The sequence below is a fragment of the Amblyomma americanum genome, chromosome 11, assembly GCF_052857255.1.
Source record: "Amblyomma americanum isolate KBUSLIRL-KWMA chromosome 11, ASM5285725v1, whole genome shotgun sequence".
NCBI classification, from domain to species: Eukaryota; Metazoa; Arthropoda; class Arachnida; order Ixodida; family Ixodidae; genus Amblyomma; species Amblyomma americanum.
In genome coordinates this window covers 12,831,738-12,849,870 of record NC_135507.1, presented here as the reverse complement: position 1 = coordinate 12,849,870, position 18,133 = coordinate 12,831,738, and the positions used below count along the sequence as shown (strand labels likewise).

At 43.8% G+C, this 18,133-nt stretch overlaps 1 protein-coding gene across 1 annotated transcript in view; it reads left to right on the top strand.

Annotated features, from left to right (window-relative positions):
* Positions 1-15,816, top strand: part of LOC144110527 (ankyrin repeat domain-containing protein 13C) — a 32,205-nt gene extending 16,389 nt beyond the window's left edge. Inside the window, exons 9-13 of the mRNA XM_077643520.1 lie at positions 173-266; positions 2,668-2,817; positions 4,339-4,367; positions 4,559-4,659; positions 7,422-15,816. Of these exons, the coding sequence (XP_077499646.1) occupies positions 173-266; positions 2,668-2,817; positions 4,339-4,367; positions 4,559-4,659; positions 7,422-7,555 (508 nt within the window). The 3' untranslated portion in view covers positions 7,556-15,816. The remainder of the gene's footprint in view (positions 1-172; positions 267-2,667; positions 2,818-4,338; positions 4,368-4,558; positions 4,660-7,421) is intronic.
* Positions 15,817-18,133: the final 2,317 nt, after the last annotated feature.

Below are 18,133 nucleotides of genomic sequence, written 5' to 3'. Positions count from 1 at the left end.
CCTCGCTACCTGTCTGCTTCTTGATTGCAATGTACCACAAATTCTATTCACTTTGATTAGTTTGAACATGGGATAATTCGAATTAACAAGCTTTTACGTAGTATCTTGTATTACACACTGGTTACTGTTTGTATGTGTATATGTTCTCTGGTTATTTCTTTGTCACTCTTAGGAGGGAACATCTCACTGAGGAGGATCTCCACAAGAACAGGGCAATAATCGAAAGCTTCACACGTGGCAATGCCATTGTCCTAGAGAATGCCGAGGTATGGTGATAAGTTTACCATTATCGCTTGAGAAAAAAGTATACAACAGCTGTATCTTACCGGCACTCACCTATGGGGCTCAAACATGGAAGTTAACGAAAAGGGTTCAGCTTAAATATGGACAATGCAGCGAGCCATGGAAAGAAAAATGATAGGTGTAACATTAAGAGACCGGAAGCGGGCGAACTGGGTGAGGGAACAAATGCGAATTAACGACATTCTAGTTGACACCAAGAGGAAGAAATTGGTTTGGGCAGGACATGTAATGCGAAGGCAAGATAACCGCTGGTCTTTAAGGTTAACGGAGTGGATTCCAAGAGAAGGCAAGCATAGCAGGGGGCGGCAGAAAGTTAGGTGGGCGGATAAGGTTAAGAAGTTTGCGGGGATACGGTGGCTGCAGCTGGCAAAGGACAGGGTTAATTCGAGGGACCTGGGAGAGGTCTTTGCCCTGCAATGGTCGTAATCAGGCTGATGATGGTGATAGTGTTGAGTCTGAAGAACCTCCTTGCTGTCACCGGATACTTGTTTAATGAGGACATCCTGTTTGCAAACTGTGTTTCCTTTATTCTTAAAAATAATATACACGCACATGCATGCATGCACACACACACACACACCATTCCGAAACCTGAAACGATTAAACTAGGAATATAAACTTTCTAAAGGATGAGTTGTGTCATCTTAACAGCCTTGTTTGTTCTCTGATAAGCTCATAAGCTCTTGTTTCTGTGGACAACAGTTCAGGTTAGTATTCATGGTTAAAAAGCACCAAAAGTTGAAGATGAGCAAGGGACTGAGCTTTCACAAGCACTTTGAGACAATTTCTTCTCGTCTTCATCTTCTTGGTGCTTTATAACTGTGTGTGCAAAGTCTCCCTGTTGTCCACTGTAGCTTAGTTCTACTTCCATGGAACACTGATTCTACTGGTTTTATATGCTGTAGAATGAAGCAAAAAAATTGTGTTAATGGGACAGTGAGGATAATCTTAGTAGAATTCAGTTGTTGGCTTTGTGCTGCTCTGCTGACATTTGTTTGGCATATTTTATTTTATTTATTTATTTACTTATTGGATGGGCCATACACGGTACTGCCCGTGGGGCAGGACAAAAGGAGGTAATTAGTCTCCTGATGAGGCCCTGGCCTCACTAGGCACAACAGCAGCGGTTACAGAATACATGTAGACAGTACAAATACAATTGGACATAACAATCATCACCGTACAAAAATGCGCATGAAGCATGTGACAAATTAGAAAGAAAAAAAAGAAACGTGTTATTGTTGACACTTTGTACACAAATATAGAAATCAGAACACAATAACTTTGCAATTATAAATCATTAATCGTACGTGTTTGGCCTACTATTTGAAGTGAACAGAAATTGTATTCTGCGTTTGAAAGTTCTCAGACATCTACATGTTTTTGCGATCTCTAAAATGTCTGGATAAATATTACATAATTTCATGATTTGATGATCAATTGTCTGTTTAGCATAATTTGTCCTTGGTTTTTCTGTGACAATGAAATTCCTACGCGAATTGTGACCAGTATCTCTATTTAGATAGTGACTAGCAAATCGGCTGAAATTGCTTGATACTTCAGAAAATATGTACGCAGATAATTTTTGTATATATATTTCGTGATAGTGGTGGTGATGTTGAGGGAATAGTGGGCTCCCTCATCACTGGCTTCAAGCCGATGTCATGTGGTCTAGCCTCGGAGATTCCCAAAGAAATTTGTGCCTGATATCATCGCAGTTTACCTGTGAAAGTTCACTTAACAAAACACGTTGTGGGGCTAGTTGGTGAAGCATATTTTCTGGAAGTTCTTTATAGAGCTACAAAACACAAGGACCCGTCCTGTGTACTTCTTCCTGTGTCCTTGTGTTTTGTAGCGTTATAAAGAACTACCTGTAAAAGCCTATGGCAAGTGCATTGTATTTCATTTCTGGACTTTTTTGTAAAGCTTATGAAAGCTTCGTTTTTAGTGCCGGTAACCTGTTTGTCATTAGTATACAGTACTCAATTAGTACAGGCCAGCTCCATCTTTTCTTTGGTGTCTCAGGATCAGCGGCAGTTGTTCTAATGAAAGCATCATTCTTGAATTAGGGCTAGTATGCCAAGAGGATCATCTGTATTCCGCCCTGGAGCTTCAGGGATGCAGTGGGGAGCTTCACAAATTTAACTGTTATAGCATAATTGTTTGCTGTTAGTTATTGCATAATCGTCTATATTTGTTTTTTAGTCTGGCACACTAGTGACATGCGTGGCACGTGATGTCAATCGGATAAAAAATTTCAAACGCTTTAGCACCTTTGGGCATCCTTTTATTGAGAGCCTGGCATTGAGCATTGCCAGCTTCAGTTTCTTGACGCTGCTGATTCAGTCTCTTGTGTTCCTGCAGCCACAACGGAGAAAGTCTTTGCCTCCACCTTTGTCGAGAGATGTATCATTTGAGGAATACATCACGGCTACACCTGGCAGCCCTCCTGTCCTGGGGCGAACACCGGTCTCCAAGACTACCACCAAAGTTTTCAAGGCCACTCTGGCCATGGTCAGTATTGTGCGAGGGCTCTTCTTTTAACCATGGAATCACCAGAGTTGTCATCTTGCAACTCTTGGAGCGCAGGTGTGATCAAAGTTGTGTACTACAATGAAACCTTGATTACGCGTCCCCCGTTCATGAGACAGTTTGCATTTTACGACGAATTAACATGGACTAAACAAAGCTATGCATGTCCTGCGTTATACGATGGTTGATTGAAGCATTCCGGAATGAAAAAGGCTGATTGGTGGAGCATTTTACCAGCAGATGTCACACCACCCTAGGATATCTTAATTTGAAATTAAGACGTGTGAGTGCAGCAATGAGATCCGGGGCATGACTGCTTGGCTTGATGGTTCTGCCGATAGCTCGAACTCCAGGAGTGTAACTGGCTGCTTGGTGCGATGCGGCTCTCGTGTGGTCTCGTTTTCCATTTGCTTTGGTGGCAGAGGCATTACAGAAATCAGTGGTATGTTCATACCAGTGTGAAGTTATAGTGCTTGCGAAGACTTGTAACAAGATTAGACCTTTCTCTATTCAGCAGTGGCTAGTTAGGAAGCGCTTTCAATGAGCAGCATGTTCGGCCTAGTGGAACCGAGCGAGTGATGCGGGGGTTACCTGGTGGGTCACACACCTTTCCAGGAAGCGCACAAATAGTGTGGGATCTCCCTAGTTCCACATTCAGGCTGCAAGCAAAAGTCGTGATTATGCTTTTCTCCCTTATGATGCGAATGTCTAATACAGGCACTGCTGCTCAATTGGTGAAACAGTTCTAAACAGTCAGAACAAAACTCATCGCTGGCATCGTCATGCCATGCATTGCAAAACGGCTTCTTAGAGTTAGAGCTGCCTTATATTTAGCGCATCGTCTAAACAATCGTTTTCAAGATGCACTGACACTTACTTAACACGCAGTGATGGGAGCGTATGCATGCTGTAGCTGAAAGAACCTTGTCTCTGTTGGAGGACTCATGGCTGTGTGGTCTCGGTACTAACTTTCGCGGCACGAAAACAGGCATTTTTATAATGTAGGCATACGGAAAATTAATATGTATTTCATTTTGATGGCTAGAGTAACAAGTGCATTTATTATGTGAAAGCTCCCATTGAGCAATATTTACATTTATACAACGTAGCCTTGATTATACGATGGTTTCGCATGGTCCCCTGAAAGTTCGATAATCAAGGTTCTACTGTTGTGATATCTCCTTGTTTCATCTTTGCTAAGACAGTGCCATTGTAAAGTCTGCCACATGCATAAGAGACTGCAGTTGGTGAGAAGGCAAGCTTTGCTGAGGCACCGTGGCCTACTAGTCTTTGTTCGCTTGATGCTAGTGCACCTTATAATTTCACACTTGTTTGCAGCCTTTCTTGCAGATGTAACTGTATTAAATTTTTACAAATTGGAGTTCTATTCTTTTGATTGTTCCTGTTTACTTGTATACATTCATCATTGCTGTGATCTAGTAGAATGCAAGGTCTGGCCATGATGGAGCAAACTGACGTTTTCTCTCTTTTCATCTCTTTCAGAGTCAGCATTTTCCACTCACTGTAAATTCGTAAGTACCCATTCGGATAATGGTGCAACCTCACTCACTGCCTTGCTTACCGCATGTTGCTCTTTATTTTTCGTGACAGTTGTGGTTTTAACTGTGCAAAATGAAACTGATGCCTATTTTTGTGCCTTGTTTTAGTGTGGCTATATGTGCTTTTTTTTTTCTTTGGTGTGCTTTCAAATGCTTCCGGACAGTCTGCTGAATGTACTTGAAGTAATAGCACCCTTCAAGCACTTCAACAAGCTTCGGGAATTTGTACAGATGAAGCTACCTCCAGGTTTTCCTGTTAAAATAGGTACCATCCTCTTTTGATTTTCTGTTCTCTTTTGTGTCGATGTGCTTACGCTTTCTTACCTACAGAGCCATTGGGATTGTTAAGAACACTGATAGAGAAATGTATTGAGTGAATATTTGAATATTGACACGGTGCATTCCGCTAGCACATGCCGCCTCAAAAGAAGAAGAAGAAGCAATCTGCAGCTGTGGTCAAGACGTTCGTCGAAAGCCCGCCGCTGTCTCTTGTGATCAGTGATCTCCCGCATTCACGCGTGACATCTTGGTGGAGGTGCAAGTTACCGGAATGCACTGTGTCGCCTTCCTGCACCTCGCTGAAGAGGCTTGTCAGCTGGCCAGAGTGAGGATTCTCGACCAACAATGCCGAGATGCCCAACACTATAACCTCCGACGCCGTGACGCTCAGTACACATCAGGAGACCGTGTGTGGGTCTGGTTTCCCATTCGCCGACGCGGACTTAGCGAAAAGCTCCTCTGCCGGTATTTTGGACCCTACAGAGTGATCAGGGTAATTGCAGACCTCAACTATGAGGTCGTTCCTGACGGCTTTCAGAAGTCTCGGCGATCCCTGCACCCTGAGGTGGTACACGTTGTCCATCTCAAGCCTTACTACGAGCGATAGCGGTAGAGCTGGACTTTCGCGCGCACATCATGCTTTCCCTAGTGAACTTTTTTTTTAAACACACAGGCTACGCATCGGGACGATGCTCTTTCTTTCCGGGGGGCCAGTGGCACGGTGCATTCCGCTAGCATGCGCCACCTCAAAGGAAGAAGAAGCGATCAGGAGCTGTGGTCAAGATGTTCGTCGAAAGCCCGCCGCTGTCTCTTTTGATCAGTGATCTCCCGCATTCACGCGTGACAATATTCACTGAATACGGAGTGTGGATGCAAAATATTCAGGGTGCAGGATTTTTTCAGCTGTCTCTCAGCTGCAGACATTCTCTTGCACTTACAGTGGACATCATAGGTGCTAGGCTATGGCAGATTATAACTTACATTAGTAGAATCTCTAGCCTTAAGTTTGGCTTTGATTGTTTGGAGCAAGAAGCTGGGCGGGAGTTTGCTCATTGATACTGTGTGCAGATTTTTCAAGCTTACAGCGAACAGCGTTTTCCGTTACTCCAGAGGTAGCTCACACACTCGTTGCAAGTTTCTTAGTAGCTGTGGCTTCTGCCACCCAGCATGAAGTAGCGGGTTCAATCGCACCTCTTCTGACTACTATTTTTATATTTAGTTTATAGCTCACCGTAACGGATGTTTTTGAGTGTAGGGGATTTCGGTCTGTGTTAAGGAACCTCTGGTAGTCTAAATTAGCCCAGGACCCTCGGTTACATTGTACCATTAGAAATCTAAATTATTCATTAATTGAAGCACATTAAGTAGCTGGCCATTTCACTTGTGCAACTTGCAGTTGGTTTTATAAGCTTCGCTTCCCATCTGTGTCTTTCTCTCATGCTTCTCTTTATCTGGTACTTTAAAGTTGCCTTAGGAAGGAAACTTCATTTCTTAATTTGTTGCCATCTTGTGTAAGCTGTGCAAGTAGCACACTTGCTAAAGAAAGCACGGTAGCTCTTCAGCCTTCTTTTGCACATAGGATGCTCTGTGTTCATGTGATGTGGCATCATGGCACAGGTGCAGATTGGGGAGATAGCTACAGACAATGACTGTGGGATTGGGCCCACTGTAATGTAAATGGTTAGAAGGGGGTCATGTGATTATGTGATGTCACAGAGTATTCAGTTACCAAAGGCAATACCGTTACAAGTGCAGAATATTTTTACTAGTAGACGTGTCATTGTAGAATGCATCAGTTTGCCACATGTGCTTTGCGCCGCTGTGTGTGAGGTACAATCACATGCTGCACGGCAACTTTTTCTGGCAGTGGAGCGGAAGCTAAAAAGGCCAAGCACAACCTCTCTTCCTATGCAACGGATTATAGTCCCTGCTTGCAGTTATATTCTCCTAATACATAGTACATATATTGTCAAAATTTGTTACTTGAGGCATGTTTCTAACACAGCTGCCAACGTTCAACTTTGAAAACCAAGGAAAAGAGAGTTCTTTTTTTGGTTACAACAAATTTGCTAGGCATGCCTAGTTACGAGAAGCTTCATTAGATGGCGCCAGCTGCTCCAATGGCAAAAACAAGTTACTGCAGGGAGAGCAATGCTTCAGGCATCCAGGCGCACCATCGTGCGGCTTAACTATTTGGTGGAATGACACAGTTGCAATTCTCTGCCCCTGTGGCCTTCTCTTCATTGCCAAGAAAAGCTGTCGCCAGGTATAGTATGGCACAGTGGACTGTCACCAAGTATATGTGACAGGTCCAGAATATTCAGGGTGTATATGAGGAGCAGCAGTCACGACAGCAGGTACTAGTGGTTTGGTCAAAATGTAACTGTTTCGAGCTGTTGAGCTGCTTTGGTTTGAATAAGGGACAAATTCTACAGGTGTGAATGTAGTAAACAGTAAATTATGATCCGGTGGCTTTGGTAACATTTTGCAATTACTTGGAAGTCTTTCTGTAGGAGTATAGGAGTACTTAAGAAGTATAGTGATGTGAAAAGAAAGCTTGTTTTGTTTGCAGTAAGATGATTGGGGCCTTCATGTCAAGTTAAAGGGGAAGAAGGTTTCGTAGAGCGACAGTGCCTTATCCCTGAACCGTATATTATGCTTGCTGTTTATGTTTCACTGTTCTTTTTGGAGGCATGAGTTAAAGTTTGCTAATTTTCATTTTTCGTGCCACCATTCTCACCTGTGCAGACATACCCATCCTGCCCACCGTAACAGCTCGAATCACGTTTCAAGACTTTGAGTTCCGCGACAACATTGACGACACATTGTTCGAGATCCCCTCAAACTATTCGGAAGATCGCAACCGGTTTCCCGACTTATGATGCCTGGACGACCTGCTTCTGGTGACCCTTGAGGAACGCCACCATCATCGCCTGGTCGTGACCCGGCGGCCCCGCCTGACCCCTTCCTACCGTGTCGCCGCCCGCCACCACCGCACCCCTGTCTGTGTTGAAGTGGTTGCCCTGGACATTCCTGTCACGCTCGGTCACGGCAGCACTTTCTCCTCAACGCTGTCTGTCATCTTCGATGTGTGAATCTTTCTCCCATGGAAAAAGATAGAGTGAGTCTGGCTTTGTATTGCCGCGCTGTCTTAAGGCCCTGTGTGACAAACTCTTCTCCCTGCCCACAACCTCTCCCATCACCCTGAAGGTGCATAGGAGTGATGTCTTTAGTTTGTTCTGTCTATGTGTTGTTTGGGCCCCGCTCTACATGGTTGATTGCGTGGATCTCGCATCATCCCTCGTTGTTCCTGCCTCAAGGGGCTTTCTGGACAATGGCGCCACCTGTAGGCGACCTGATGTGACATTGTGTGTGTCTTGTGGGTGCAACAAGCCTTGCTGGGCATGGCTTCTGAGTGCGTCCTCGGTTGTTTTTCCTTTTCCCTGCCAGGTGTTTTGCATGTTGGTGCATTCTGCATACTCGAATGTGACAGACTGGAGGTTTTGTGTCCTGCCCTCTCCCCCACACTCCTCCACTCGCGTACCCTGGTGAGACAGTGTAGCTTTGCTGTGACGGCATGTATTTTTCATGCAATTTGTGTGCATCTCGATGAAAGATGGCGTCTTTTCGCTACAATGTGGCTTTTCACTGCACTTACTGCTGCTCAACGGCAATAGCTAGCAGAATGCTCTGCCAGGTGTTGTAAAAAAGAAGAAAAGCTGCCATTGCAGGCCTGATGCGCATTGCTTTGCACTTTTCAGTTCTTATCATTATTCGCCGACCCCTTTGCTGCCTAGAGCGGACCAATGCAGGCTTCACAGCTCAACTGGTTGGCTCTCAAACCCCCAGAAACGAACTGTGGGAAAACATAGGGAAATTCACCTTGCTATTGGCACTTGTGGCAAGGTTAGGAGAATGTAAACAGAAATCTTCATCTGCTTCTTCTTCTGTCATTCACCTGCCTCAAAGATGAACTAAAACTGTTGTGCCAATAATTTGTGTCTTATATACAGACTGAGGCAGCCAAACAACTGTTCTTGTGCTCTACTGTTTGGAAACAGGACTGTAACAAAGTGCACCTTACAGCACTACAAGCCACTGTAATTTTATTTTAGCTGTAGCCCTCACTGTAAATATGCCAGAGCACAGGAAGCAGAATTTGGAAGCTAAGCCAAGCAGGTGTGGAGAGCCTTCTATAGTAGACCTTAAGCTAGCTTGCAGCTGTTTCTTGCTGCATGTTGGCTGCACAGAACAAACCTAAATGAACAGCAAAGCTGTAACCTGTCTTTACTCAGTTCTCGTTTGTTGCTGGAGTATTTCTGTTGCAAGCGTAGTCATAGCGATGATTGATTGTAGTTTGTTGCTTGAAGTACAGTGGGAAGATTCATGTAAGAATAGCGTTGCAATCAGTGTACCGTTAAATCAACATAGTGTGAATGCATGTATGGAAGCATTGGACAGGTTTTGGTCTGTGAAATTGGTTCCCGCCTGGCTTTGTGCAGGGTATCAGTACTTGTTTGTTGTGTTATGTTGCATGCAAGTATTCAGGTGTGGTTAATGAAATGGCATACATCACGGTTTAGTAAGGCTTGTTGTTAGTTATTATTTAGACTGTCTTCACAGTAGTAGGGTGTGTTGTTTCAACACGTAGGGCAGGCTGATAGCAGTGAAAGGGAAAGAGACATGGACATTTTTGCAAAACATCTCTCCAGCGATGCATCTTTTTTGTGTTATAGATCTTACAGGTTGGATTAGCATAACGTTCAAGTCATGATTTGTTTTATCTTGCAGAGTTAATGCAAGTTTTGTTACTAGACCGACATCATACAGCACACGGGCGTATTAGCGTTTTGCCTCCATAAAAACGCTAAGGCGCCCATGTGCTGTGCGATGTCAGTGCACGTTAAAGATCCCCAGGTGGTCAAAATTATTCCGGAGCCCTCCACCACGGACACCTCTTTCCTTCCTTTCTTCTTTCACTCACTCCTTTATCTCTTCCTCGTGGTTCAGGTGTCCAAGGATATATGAGACAGATACTGCACCATTTCCTTTCCCCCAAAAAACCAATTATTATTATTATTGTTATTACCAGAGCGCAGGCCAATGCTCCCTGTATGCTATGATTCTTATAAGCTGGAAATTCGAGGGGCATAATTGTCTTTATGCTGCATTAAGCTTCAACAATTACCACCAGGCTTATTTTCATTGCAAATGCTATTTGGCAGAAATCAAAGGAGAGCTTTTCAGTTTGAAGCCCCCTGAATGATGTCTTTAATGGTAACTGATGGGTGTTTTCAGTTTCTGTCGTGTCAGACTATCCTGCCTTTTAGTTGAGACACTGCTTGTGTCCAAGGTATTCTTCAGACAGCTGTGCAGGTCTTCAGCAGTTGCTAATCATGCATGGAGCTAGGTACAAGTGCTTATGGTCTTATACCTATACTTAAGACATTGCTTCTTAACGATATTCTGGTTCCGTGTTTAATAATTAAGAGTCCTGAACTCAGTTTGGTCTCTTGAGCATCATTTGAGGTGTGGCATTCTCTTACATGTTCTCTGTGCCACAGGAACCGAAGCTATGAAGAGGGCATTGTTATCTTTGATATTTATAGCATTGCATTTTTAGGAGGTGTAGGTCTCTGGTGTAGCCTTCTGTGTGGCGAGCTTTTTAGGGCAGTATGGTGGGCAGAAAAGTTCCAACACAGATCTCTACATCTACCGCCTGCAGTGTTCTTATGCCATAAGGATTTATATACTGAATTTGTATATAGTTTAATCGCTTGCTTTTTTCTTCTTTTTGCTTTTCAATTTTCTTCATGCGAGCAGCATCGGCTACTGTCAATTTGGCAGGGTATAGGTAATTCCTTGGATAATTCTGTCAAACATTATGCTCTTCTTGTAGTGCCACATTTTCAATTTGGAGGTCACTCTTTGAAATGTTTCGATGTAGTACACGGTAGGCTGTTGCAGAAATCATCATAACCTTCCCTCCTACCAGGACTACTATTGCATATTCCGCTATCCCTTGTAAAAATTTGCCTGGACTCAACAGACCCTGCGGAAAGTCTACACAAACCTGTGAAATGCTTATAGCAAGTTATTTAATATAGTCTGATGGTAGAGCTTGTTGCCTCCATGCCTTGTATAGACAGATTTTTTTTATGTAGGCTCAAACTTATGCTGAAGGGATGTGATGAGTTATTTCTGTTAGATTTTTGACTGCAGTGGTTTTGGCAGCAATAACACATACCATGATTTACTAGTTATGCAGTGATCCCATCGTAGGTGACAGTTAGGACTCCGCTGCTCAACTTGCATATATGTTTAGTAGTGGTTTTGTTCACATAAACAGTCACAAACAGTGCTGCTTCATTAGTCAGGTATTATACATGGAGTTATTGTTTTGGCAATATTTTTTTTTACTGTTAGCTATAGCGCATGGCTTTATGATGGCTGTGCTGTTCAAGGGGTCATTGGCTGTCTTAGTTGTAGGTTTGAAACATTGAAGCTACTGGCTTTAGGAACACAATTTATGCTATTCTGTATAGCTGTTAAGTTCTTAATTTTGTCATACTTGAATGTAGGGCATTTTAACTTTCCTCCAACCTCTTAGCAAGTCACTATTTGAGTAAGGCTGCTGGGGTGTTTTAATGGTTTAGGGATAAAAAAGGCAAATCCATGACACACTACCTTTGTAGCAGGAATTTGCTGGCTAGTGGACAGTTTTCGCAAAAATATTTTTTTAGCTGTATTGCTTCTTGAGACATGACAGGCTCCTTGTGTTCATTATAGGAACACTGAGGACACATTTGAGCTGGTCTATCAGTAGACTGTGGCATTCGTGCAAAAACGAGACCATTGTCTCTGAAAATTGAGCTTTTATAAGCTGGAAAAGACCAAAAACCGAAATACAAGTGTCGTCATGACTGGCCCACTTTTGCAAGTAAACTGCATGCATCAACACTGAATTTTTTGGTGCGTATTTCACAGGGTTTGATGCAGTGCCGTTCACTTCAAAACGGCGACGACCAGTCCTTCTCAATGTGGACTTCACGAGTTTAATCTAGGGGCAGGAAAAATTTCAAATTTAATTTTCCCAGCCGTTTATGGTTTTTTGCTGCTGGACAAACGTTTGCATACCCAGAAAGTGCCAGGGAATCAATTTTTTACTGAGAATAAAAATTAGATGCAGCTTTCCTCAGTGGCTCCTTAAGCAGGCTTCAAGTTAGCTGTGTGTGCAAGGATTTCATCCAGACAAATGAAAGGCTTGAATGCAGGCTACTTATCACAGCTTCTAATTAGCTGGGGTTTGGTATCTTGTGTTCGTTTTTTTGGTGCTTACATATGATCCCATAAAGATTTTTGCATGTTTTCTCGTTAGGGCACTGCTATAGGCAGTTCCTGCAGCTGTGTACATTATGTGGAATTTTTATTTTTTGTTCTCTGGGCTACTCGTCGAACTGACTGGGTTGTTCTGTTGTCTAGTCCTTGAGAGACCTCGCGCAGGATGCATCATGCATGCGCCGAAGATCTGTGTTCATGGCGCCATGTAATTTTACGCTTTTTCCTTAACTTTTAGTTGTGTGCGGCTTCCCGTCCTTTGGTGAAAGAAAAATGACCACAAGAAAAAAAACCGTATTCTTAACGTTTCGCAACTTCATCATGTATGCGTCCCTGCTCCCTCCTTTGTTGTGAGAGTGGCTACAGCGGCTCTTATATTCTTGTAAATAGAGGAATCAAATCCTGCTGATGGTCCTGGCGATTGTTGTTTGCTAAGGCTGCTATTGTTTTCTTATTTTTCTGTGGTTTTTACTGACATGTAGATCACTGTTCTGATACATGTGTTGCATGTTTGTGTTCTATTATTTTGCCATGGTTTTGTAGCAATTTAAGTGGTGAGCTGATCAGACAGGTGGAGATAGGACAAAGCACCTCACTTCAATTTTCGTTTTTTTGGAAGTTCGTTGGAAGACTATGGAATTGCAATGTCAAATGAAAAGTGTTTTGATAGCACGTTGGTCAGTGGTTGTGACTTATTTTCAGACACCTGGTCCACTTAATGATTGGTGAACTGCTCGTTCTCACAGCTGCATTTCAGTGAACTCCTTTCCATTGAAATAGGGAGAACTTTGCACTTATGATGGTACTTCAGACTGTTGATGATAATTGGCCTTGTTGTCTGCACAGCCTGCACCTACTGAAAAGCATTTTATCGTGGCTCTGTTTCTGCCTTCAGTCACGAGTGCCGGCTTCTAAAGGAAGTGTGCTTTTCTACGCAAATAATCTAATTTCTTTTTTTGTTTGGACGCTGATAAAGGTGAATGGTTGCTTGGATTGTGTAAAAGTGTGCTTTTCAGAATGGCAACCACCACATGCTGTAATCTTGTGCTCGTGAGCTCGTCGGTTTACTTAACACTTTGTTGTAAATTGCTAGGCATTTTGGCCACATTTAATTTATTTGGCACTTCTGGGCAGTTTGGATGCATTTCACGGCAGAGATAAAGTAATGGAAAGTCAAATGCTACTTCATCGCTCTTACCGAGGGTATGACTGGATTTATATTCGCGCTGCATATTTCTCATTGAATGATTGACTGCTGCCATTGGCTGAAAGAAGACGCAGAATTGTAGAGGTGCATTTATGTTGTGCTGGTTGCGTATTATGAGAAGTGATCTTCCCATGGACCTTGAAAAAGGAGACGTTGAATAGCATGTGTGCGTGTCGTGCTTTGCAGAGCAGGTGCCTTTTGCACTGTGGCAAAAACATTTCCATTACAATAGAGTCAAATGCATGGTTATTTTGTGCAGTTATGTGACAATGTTTGCAAGTGGTTGAGGCTTATTGTGGTGACCTGGAACACTGAGTGATGTGTAATGACTGATGAGACCCTGCTTAAATCAGGACTGAAAAAATTTTGCTGCCGGAACTGAAATCTTGCTCTGCTTAAAAAACTTGTAGCGATTCATTGTTGTGATGCGAGTTAAGTCTCATTTATTGCTGCAGGGTTCTGTTGTGCTCACTGTTTTCATTGGGTGCACGTACATGATCACTCGGTAGCTTCAAGAAAATTCTTTGGGCATGTACATCTACATTTTAAGAGCAGTCAGAAGGGTCATGCGATCCACATGATGTACAAACACAGCTTTGCTCATCATTACATTGTGCCACCTGGAATTTTATGCTTTCATTCATTTTGCATTATCCGTGTGTGCGGACTGTGTTTCATTTTGTACTCTGCCCAACTGAGCGATTGTGTGGTCTGCCCGTAGCGGCTCACAGACTGTGACTTTGTTGATATTCAAATTTCTTCTTTTTGGCAGTCTTGCCCAACTACACATCATGTTTATATGTGGTATTTATGTACGGTCGTGGATAGCATGTGTGTTGCCCATAACCTGGACTGTCGCAAGCAAAAGCACTTTTTTCACTGGGGAGTTTTAGCCAACTGAAAACTGGTTCCCAAAAATGGCCTCCTTTAGAGGCTCATGATTGCTGCCTATGCTCGGTGGCACTGGACCCCATGCTGGCACTTTTGTGTTGGTACAGGGTCGTCGATAATTAGGGAGGTTTAGTGAGCTGTGGATCGAATACCATGACGATTCTTGGTGCAAGGTTTGCAGAATTGCATATGCGGAGGCGGTTCTCCACACATGTGCACAAAATATCGTAGCCACTTCGGCACATGTGCAGCTGCTCTGGCCAGCACCATGGTAGGCCCGATTTTCTGGTTGGCTAAAAGTCGTTGCCACTGTTTTCTAGGGAGCTTTGGTGGTCAGCATTAGCTACACGTGTGCAGCCAATGTGGTTCACATCACTTGTGAGGGGTGCGCAGTTTGTTACTTCGAATGTATACATTGTTTCGCTACGCAGCCATATGCTGGCTGTCTGCTGTGGCGCACGTCTCACAGATGGTTCAGCTCTCTGCTCTGCTCTTCCCCAGAGTGCACCCTGTACCCAATTTTTTCCCTAGTTTAGCAAAGAGCTGCCAGCAACAAAGCCAGCGTTGCACGTTGTTGCCGTGACTTTGCTGGTCCTTTCAAAACCCTCGGAGATGTGTGTTGTTTGTATGTGTAAAACCATTATTGTACAAAGGTGTAATATATTCCAGAGACCATATGCAAATACCTTCCGCCAAGCATCAAAGAATGAAGTGAAGCCTATAGAGACAGAAATAAAAGTGTTATTTTAAGCCTACAATAGCTATTGAAGGAATTGTACTCAAGCAAACATTTCAAAGTCGAAAACCCCCTTCCCAAATGCAGTGTCAGGTGGTGACGTGTTTTTTCCCAGTACCCGTGTTTCCAGAATCTGCTCTGATGAGGTCTGGATGTGTAAATGTCGTCTTGGTGATATAACAGCATTTCGAGATGACTTCGGATAAGTTTCGATGCAAACTTCAAATGTTATCTTAGGTGTGAAGCTTTAAAGCATGTGGTTATGTTTCGTTTGTGTTGGAGCAACACTCCAATGTAGGGTTTTCTGATGTCATCAGTGGTACATTGCAATGTTTTGAGCATCACACTTGCCTTGGAGGAGGTAGCTAAAATTCTCTGGCTTGGTGGAAAACTGGGCAGTAAAACTTGATGCTATGTAGTGTGCTCACTTGTGTCATCTCTGCTAGCGGTCGAGGGCATGTTAGCACTCTTTCCCTTGTCAGAGCAGAAACTGGTAATACGTAGCCCCAAATACAGATTAAGCAGTACAGGATAATATATAGCGTAACTATTTTCACTATTTTTTGATGACGTGAGTGTAGAAGTTTATTTTAGTATTATCCGAACTTAGGCAGAAACTAGCCTCTCCCTGTAAAGATTTCATACAGACAAAAAACTGCTTTTCAGTTGCAATAATTTATGAGTGCTTCAGATCGATAGACCCACCATTTTCACCTAAGAACCAACACATTTTCATCATCGCATACATTGTTTTTGTGTAAAATGTGTTTCATCTGGTTTTCATATTGGAAGCTGATGTTTAGGGGTGTTGTCGAAGTGTGAGTACTGTGCTTTATTGCAACGAGTGCAGTGAAAGGGATAATGAGAGGTGTTGAGTTTGTTATTGTGCATTATGAAATCTCGGTTGAAAGAAAAAGAAAGATGTTTGGTCAATGCAATAATTATATAATAATAAAAGCTTGTCCTTTGGAGTTGTTTGTCTTTCCTTAGTTATAGGAGTGGAGATGCCAATTTTTGTGTTCTTTTTTTGGAATCAGGTGCAAAGCATGGAGTGTCATTGGAAATTTGTATTTTTGGTTTTGATTTCACACCTGACTGGGGGCTGTGACATGTCAAGCAATAGACGGGAGGCATGCAAAACTACAATATGTTTGCAGCTTCTGTTTTCTCGATTCATTCTTCCAAATTTTGCTTACTTGCCCTAGGAACTGAAATGGTAGCGTGCAAACAAAGTTACGAGCAGTTCCTGTAGGCCTTGCGTCATATAAAACTTGAGACTTCAGAGGTTCAGCTGCTGAAATAGACAGTACTTATTGGAAGAGAGAGAGAATAAACATATATTTGCAAAAAGGAGACCGGAGCGGAATGTGGAGGGGTTCCTCAGTCCAAGACTCCAGTGACTTCCACCAACGCTTTGGCAATGGCAGCACTACTTCTTAGAAGAAATTGTGCATTGTTTTCGAGGCACAGGTGAATTAACGTGGTGGCTCGTGCACTGCTTCACAGATCATAGCATAGAGTAACATGCAACAAAAAAATGCGGCTCATTTATTGGCAACATGCATGCATGCTATCACTTGTTTTGGTTTTTCTTTGAAGGATTGAGGACACCTCACAGTGAGAAGATTGACAGTCAAGGTCATCATTGAGAGGAACTGTGTGCATTAAATGTTGCAGGAAAGGCGTAGCACACTTTAGGACGTCTCATAGATGGCGGTAGGTGCACATGAGTGTTGAGGAGCCTTTGCCATACTGCTTTTCTTAGCTGGGCAACGCACTTTTGGTGTGCAGCGAGACTGTGTGCCGAAGAGAAAGAGGCGGTGCTGGCACCTTTGCCTCGGTCGGGTTATAGCCAGGCAGCGTGTACTGGCCCGCCTGTTTGGCACGTGGTCTGCACTGGTCACGGAGGTCGCTGCAGTTGTTTTAGGTACTGCCGTGTTCAGTTGCTTCTCTCTTTCGTTCCAGTTAATGCCTTCAACGTCGGTGTCCGCAAGTTCCATTTCGCAGTTAGAAGCGTCGTAGTGCTCTCCTGCTGTTTGAATGAAATAAATTTATGGGTGACCAATTGGATCGATGCAGAGGAACTGTGATAGCATTCGTCTTTCACTTCTCAGTTTATTCCAGCTCTGATTCTGTTCCATGTTTGAGCCCATTGTCTTTCACTCTCCAATAGACTCCAGTTATGAACCTATTCAAACTCTATGCAACTATGCAAAACATGTTGCATTGTTAGATCGGGGCAATTTCTCGTACCAGCACAGCGGTGTCCCACTGCACTGGCAGGTGGTCGTTTCAGGCACAACCACTGGTGAGGCTTGTATACCCAGGTTGCTCTTCCCGAGCAAAGCAAGGGGGAGTAGCTCCCACAAGCCTTATTTCTGCTCATATAGTTCTTTGAAAGGCTGTCTATTTGCGTGTAGGGCTGCTGTTGTCTGAGTCACTTCTCATTTTCGTTTTTGTCGAGACATGCTTCGTCCAGCGTCTCCTCTCCCCTAGAAGTTGGGAGAAAGGGACGGTTCACAGGTGGCACGTGGAGAGAGTCAAATCCCCCTGAACACCACCTAGTAGGTGCAGGCTTTACACAGACACCGGACAGTTTTCGCCTTCATAGCCCTCCTAATGCTGCCACTTTAAAAAAACTATTTTTAGGAAATGAAAGGCACAGTAAACTCGGTGCTTGGTGGACACCTCAACCGCGCCGGGAGAGAAGGGAGGAAAGTAACGGTTAAAAGAGATGCGCCGCGGTGGAGGGCTCCGGAATGATTTCGAGCACCTGGGGATCTTTAATGTGCATTTACATCGCATAGCAAATTAAAATTGGTCTTTTGGGGAAAGGAAATGGCGCAGCATCTGTCGCATATTGGCGGACACCTGAACCGCGCAGTAAGTGAAGGGATAAAGGAGAGAGTGAAGGACAGAAGAGGTGCCGTAGTGGACGGCTCCGGAATAATTTCGAGCACCTGGGGATCTTTATCGTGCACTGACATCGCACAGCACACGGGCGCCTTTGCGTTTCGCCTCCATCGAAACGCGTCCGCCGCGGTCGGATTCGAACCCGGGAACTCCAGATCAGTATCCGAGTGCCCTAGCATCTGAGCTACCGCGGTGGGTATCGCATAGCACCTGGGTGCCTTTTTGCGTTTCGCCTCCATCGAAACTCGGCGGGTTCGAATCGGGGAATTCCGTCTCGGTAGTGGAGTGACAGCCACCGCTTCCGCCTTCGCAAATATTCGCGGTGCAGAAGTACTAGACGCCCTTGTGCTGTGCGATGTCGGTGCATGTTAACAC